The sequence below is a fragment of the Carlito syrichta genome, unplaced genomic scaffold, assembly GCF_000164805.1.
Source record: "Carlito syrichta isolate Samal-C Ts95f unplaced genomic scaffold, Tarsius_syrichta-2.0.1 Scaffold288448, whole genome shotgun sequence".
Lineage (NCBI taxonomy): Eukaryota > Metazoa > Chordata > Mammalia > Primates > Tarsiidae > Carlito > Carlito syrichta.
The window spans coordinates 315,485-321,646 of NW_007232544.1; the positions used below are offsets into that span (position 1 = coordinate 315,485).

General features: G+C 50.5%; 1 protein-coding gene across 1 annotated transcript; it reads right to left on the reverse strand.

Moving 5' to 3' along the window:
• Positions 1–1,236: 1,236 nt before the first annotated feature.
• On the reverse strand, positions 1,237–6,156 carry RUSC1 (RUN and SH3 domain containing 1). The gene is made up of 5 exons (XM_021710327.1): positions 6,074–6,156; positions 5,854–5,900; positions 4,637–5,156; positions 3,767–3,889; positions 1,237–1,942 (listed from the first exon to the last, which is right to left on the reverse strand). The coding sequence occupies exons 3-5, from the start codon at positions 4,963–4,965 to the stop codon at positions 1,774–1,776; spliced, it is 621 nt and encodes a 206-aa protein (XP_021566002.1). The 5' UTR covers positions 4,966–5,156; positions 5,854–5,900; positions 6,074–6,156; the 3' UTR covers positions 1,237–1,773.
• Positions 6,157–6,162: the final 6 nt, after the last annotated feature.

The following is a 6,162-nucleotide window of genomic DNA, read 5'->3' on the forward strand; positions in this document are numbered from 1 at the left end:
CCAGTCTGGGCGACCGAGTGAGACTCCAACTCAAAAAAAAAAAAAAGAGGGCAACTAAATACAAAAAGCAAAATTAAAGCAAGGAGATGATGATTAACATGAATTGGCCAGATATGGGGAACACTTAATTCTTAGGAAATGATAAAAGTATGAAGCATTTGAAGCTAGCCAGCCTGCTCCTGAGGTCCTGAGGACATCCATAGCTTTGAATCTGAAGTTTTTATTTCCACCAACTCCCCTCGCCTATCACCAGCCCATCATCTTCAACCAAGTTCCCAGAGATAAAACTTCCAGATTTTTTTTTTTTGAGTTGGAGTCTCACTCTGTCACCCAGACCAGGAGAGACCACTGCAGCCTCGACCTGCTGGTCTCCAGTGATACTTCCACCTCAGCCTTCCAAGTAGCTGAAACTACAGGCGCACACTACCACACCCAACTAGTTTTTTTTTTTTTAATTGTAGAGATGAGGTCTCGCCAAGTTGCCCAGGTGGGTCTCGAACCCACGGGCTCAGGCAATTCACTCACCTCAGCCTCCCAAAGCGCTGGGATTACAGGCTAAGCCACCAGCCCAGCCAACTTCCAGATTTCTTTGCCGTTTCCCCATAACTTTCCTTCTGCCTGGTTATAATTGTAGTTTTCTATTCTTTTAACCCTTTGGTAGGTTCTCTATCTAGATGGTACTTTGTAGTGATTCTCAACCCTATCCTAAACCTCTAGCATAACTTTGCTGTTCTCATTATTTCTGAAGATAAGGAAACTAACTCCTTAAAAAGTAACAGATGTCAAGTTATTTTCCTTTTACTTGAAAGTATATCACCACAGAGTGATAGATAGTAAATAGAAAAAAAGTGTACATTTCTTGAAATTTTCATCTTGCCCTTCACCTCAGGTATGAACCTAGTAAATACAAGCTCAAGGTCCAGCTGAATCTTCCCTCCTCCCTCATATTCACTCAGGCTCCTATCATATCAGTCTAATAAAGCAAGTTTCACAATAGAGAAGCACTCGTGAGATTTGGGAACCAATCAGGGCTACCTCATTCCCCAGGGAACACTAAGAACTGAACATGTGAGGAGGTGAATCGCCTCTTTCTTTTTCTAATTTACTTTTTAAATAAAAATTTTTTTTTAACTGAATATGGGCTAGGAAGGAAGCATCTTGGATTGGGCCTCCAATGAGAGGTCCTTCCTCCCCTTCCTCACATCCTATGTCCTGAGACCCACAGTGACACACACATTCAACTCCCACACTTTATTGGGACAGAGGAGGAAGGAGGCAGACCAACATCACAGGCTCACCCACCAGGGGTGTCCAGGCTTCAGCACCTAGTACAGCAATGAGTACATCATCAATACAGGCAACATGGGGGGGGGGAATTCCATACACAGGAAAGAAACTAGAGGCCTTTCTGGGCAGGGAGCCAAGGCGTATACTGTACTGGCACAGTCCACTTATGGGTGAAAAGGAAGAGGACTAGATTTCCATTTGGCAGGAAGACGTTCTCTTATACAGACGGGGAAAAAGGAAAGGGATTGCATGGAAGGCAATTCCTTTTATATATTTGGAAGAACAGCAGATTTCACCTTACAGAGGGGCATGGGAAGGAAGAAGGAACGCTTATTTTAAATATTAGCAGAAATGGCTAGCGAAAGAAATGTCATTTTGCAGACAGAAAATGCTTCTGGGATAGTTGGTTTACATGGATTAGTGTTCACTGGCCATTCCATTCCCAGGTGACAGGAGGGAGACACATAAGCAGGAAGGGCCCCTGGGCTAGAGAACAAGGGAGGTATACCCCACAGGCACCAGACCCTCCACACCATCCCGCCCACAACGGAGCCAGTCCTCATCCACTGTGGCGATGACACGCAGCACTTCCCCACGCTGGAAGCTCAGCTGGTCAGGTCCTGCAGCAGTGTGGTCACAGAGAGCCCGAACTGCCCTGAAGGTAGCCAAAGGAAGATACTGGCGTGAAGTGAGGTGGGAGTGCCCAGCTGTCCCCAGGCCTCACCACCCACTGAATGGAGGGCCCCTGTAGGTCAGTGAATGTGGACTGGACTCTGGACCATCCATCAATACATTGATTATCTCGGGGGCCCTCGCCCTCTCCTGAGTTTCAAACCCATTCTTCAGCCGCTTATTTCACGCTCTGGTTTTCTCGCTGGTGCTTCAGATTCAACATACGCAAACTACACAATTCCTCTCAACCCTCAAAACCAGTCCTCCCTTTGTGTCCCCTCTAGTGACAAATGGCACCACTGTCTACCCACTTGCTCCTGGTAAGAACCTGGGCACCTCATGCCTCACATCCAACCCATCACCAGAACTTGCCTCCTGTTCACACTGCCTACCCTCTGTTGACTGTTTCCCTTCAACTCTTCTGCTGCTGTCTTTTAGGTTTCTGGCCTCTCTCTGGACCACCGCATACAGCCTAACTGGTCTGCATGAACCTCTCTCAGTCTTCCTCCCTAGCCCCATTTCCCACACAGCAGTCAGAGATCTTTCGAAAACAAGCAGGCACATCACTCGCAGTCTTAAGGCCACTCAGAGGTCCCACTACCTCAGAGTAGTCTAGGCTCCCGAACAGGCCCACTGGCCCCTCTAGCCTCACTGTCATTGCTGTCGGTTTCCTCTACTCCAGCTGTCATCACTATGTAGTTGTTCATTTATTCATTAACATCTCCGCTGGACCATAAGCTCCTTGAGGGCAGGGACTCCAATGTTTACCTTTGTATTCCCCCCCCAGCACAATGCTTGGCATGCAGTAAGTACAATCATGCACCACATAATAGACCACATTCATGACAGCAGTCCCATAGATTATGATATTGTACCTTTACCTTTTCTATGTTTAGATACAGACCTGTAACATTGTGTTACAGCTGCCTACAGTATTCAGTACACTGAATAGTATGCTGTATGTTTGTAGCCTAGGAGCAATAGGCTGTAACCTACAGCCTAGGTGTGTAGTACCAGGTGTGTGTTGGTACACTCTACAATGTTCACACAATGACACAATCACATTTCTCAGAACGTATCCCCTTCAAGCATAACGACTTGAAAATTACTGCTGAATGAATGAAAAATCGAGATGCTTAGTTGAATGGACTGAACCTAAAAGAAAAAAGACTCCAAAGTAGAAGCAACCCCTGGTGTCAAAATAGAAGACTCCATAAAGGGATGCACAATCCCTCTGTGTATACACAATAGTGAAAGATCACCAACTGGGGACCTACTATATTAGTTGGAGTCCCAGGCTGGAGTGCAGTGGCATACTTATGGCCTCTGCAGCCTCAACCTACCAGGCTCAGGCGATCCTTCTTCAGCCTTCCAAATAGCTGCATCTACAGACGCGTACCACTATGCCTGGCTAGTTTTTTTTATTTATTGTAGAGACAAGGTCTTGCCAAGTTGCCCAGGCTGGTCCCGAACCCTGGGCTCAGGCAATCCTCTGGCCTCAGCCTCCCAGAGTGCTGGGATTACAGATGTGAGTCACCACACCCAGTGCTTTTATGAAATTATGTTGAGTCTTCACAACAAAATCAATGTAAATTATCCTCTTTCTACAGAGGAAAAAAACCAAGGCCCAGAGAAATTAGTATCACACCAATGATAAATAACAAAGATGCAATGCAAACTAAGCACTAATACCCTAAAAGCCCAGGGTCTTTTACACTGCCTCCTGTCCACTCTGAAGACAGCAACACTCTCAAACACCACAGTACACCTGATTACACACCAGCGCATTCTTCCCAACCCTCCTTACCTATGGGACTGCGCCGGGTTGGGCACTGAGGCCCCCAACTCCTCAGAAGGTGTCTCAGGAGATGCCCCCCGTGTTACCAAAGCCAACACACTCACTGTTGGGGGCAGCCAGCTGGAAGGTCTCCTGGAAGAAAGGACATAGAGTCACAGAGATCACTCCATCTTCAGAAAAAGAACCCAAGAACCTAGGGGTTTGAAAGGAGAGGCCAAGGGGCCTGGCTGTAGTTTAAAAGGGGGAAGAGTGGCAGTTGTGGGACACAGGCACCGTTAGGATGACTTGGGAGGTGACAACAAAGGTCCACAATACCAAAAGTCGCAAGGAACCTATGGAACCAGCTGGACAGGCTCAGGGAGAACCAGCAGGTGGGTGACTACAGAATAACTGAAGCCAGTCAAGAGCGACCGATGGTTCAGGCCTAGAGTAGAAGTCAGCACATTTTTCCTTTTTTCTAAAGTCCAGGTAATAAGTACAACTGACCCTTGAACGGCACAGGTGTGAACGTCATGGATCCACTTATACGTGAATTTGTTTTTCAACCAAACACAGATGGAAAAATACAGTTTTTTCTTGGTTTTTTGTAGACACTGACTGTAAGACTTGAGTATGCTCAGACTTTGGTACATGTAGGGGTCCTGGAGCCAATCCCCTACTTACATCTAGGGGTGACTGTATTATAGACCCTGAAAACCCAGAGGCAAAATCAAGCACATTGTGTAGGTACTTATAAAGCCATTAAAAAGTAACCATTTTCAGCTCACAGCTATAGAAAACAGGCTGCCAACCTCAGACCTAAAGGAGTGGTGTTTCAAATGAGGCCACTGGGGGAGCTAAGAGTCAGAAGGTCATGGAGGAGACAACGCACCCCATTACCTGGACTTTGGGGCTCCACTCTCATTTTCTGCAGGGCCCCCAGGCACTCCAAACAGTCTCCCCAGCCACACGCCTCTGCCTGGGACGGATGCCTCTGCGGATGGGGGTCTCTCCTGTGCACTTTCAGTGGCAGTCCCATGATGCCCGGGGCCCCACCGGGGAAGAGGGAAGCCCTCGGTGCCCCCAGAGGCATAGACCCGGGAGGCCTGGGTCAGCTGTTCCCACCAGCTGCCTGCTGTGGGAGGGCTGTGGGGTGCCGAGGGGTCTGGAGCAGCCTCCCTGGGAGTCCCCCGGAGGCTCTGGGCCAGCCGCCCCCCCCAGTGCAGCATGGCTTGCACGGTCTGCTGCAGGGCTGGCGGTGGACCTGGAGGGGCAGGGGCCTGAGGCGGGCCCAGGGGCAGGTGGTGGTGGTGCTCAAAGAGCAGGTCGAGGTGGAAGGTGAGCACCGACAACGGCTGCAGCAGGAGCAGCAGCTCTGTGGACAGGGAAGGGCAGCCACTCCGGGCCAGGGAGAAGAATCCTGTGGGCAAGTACAGGAGGGACAGCAGGCCTGGAAAAGAACAGGCCATCAGTTCCCGACCTGGGCCCAGTCCCAGAAGAGTCCCATCAGCCCACCAGCCAGCAAACATCCTCCCAGGCCTCGCTCTGTGCTAGGCACTGCAACAGCGAGAGAGGGACACGGTGGGATCTAGGACTGATGCATCCCTCCCTGCCTGTGTGGAACTAGCCTTAAGACAAGAGCAAGTGGTGAGAACTAGAAAGGAAGACAGAGAGTTGCAGAAACACACACACAATGGGGTGGAGACTGGCCTAGCCTGAGGCGGGAGGTGGGGCCCCACTGAGGAAGGACTCAAAGGATGAAAAAAAGTTCATGAGGAAGCAAGCAGGCAGGCAGGCAGGCAGAGAGGCCCATTCTAGTTGGAGAAGCAGCATTGGCAGGGCCCTGGGGCCAGAAGAGCCAGACAGGAAGACTGCTGGCGAGACCAGGAAAGCCCTGGACCTCAAGGTGGGGCAAGAGGGCAGAGGCCAGATAATCAAGGCTTTGGGTCTTCCTTCCTGAGAGCAGCAGGACTCCTTGGAAGAGTTTTAAGCAGAAAGAAGAGCAGTAAGATCAAAGGTCTGGATTAACACCCTTCTGGCCTCAATGGGAACCAGCAAGGGAGATGCCCCTCCCTCCCCCGGCCCATTGACCACCTTCTCCCATCTGAGCCTCTAACCTGCATCTTCCTGGAGACTGGAAAACCACAGCTCCAGCTGCTTCGTGCTGGGGGAGAAAGGAAGCAAGGAAGACGTTTAGGGAGCTGGGGGCTCCAGCGAGAAGAGGCTGGGGGAGAGGAGTCCTTCTCTGAGAACACGGGCACCACTACTGTGTCCCGCCCAAGACGTCCCTGCAGCCCCCACTGAGGTCGTGGCCGGGCGGTGGCAGAGGCAACTCACTTGAGGAGGCCCAGGATAAAGGCGTGGAAGCGGCTGCGGCTGCTGCTCAGCGGGGCCAGGCGGCTGACCTGGCCGTACAGGGCTCCGAG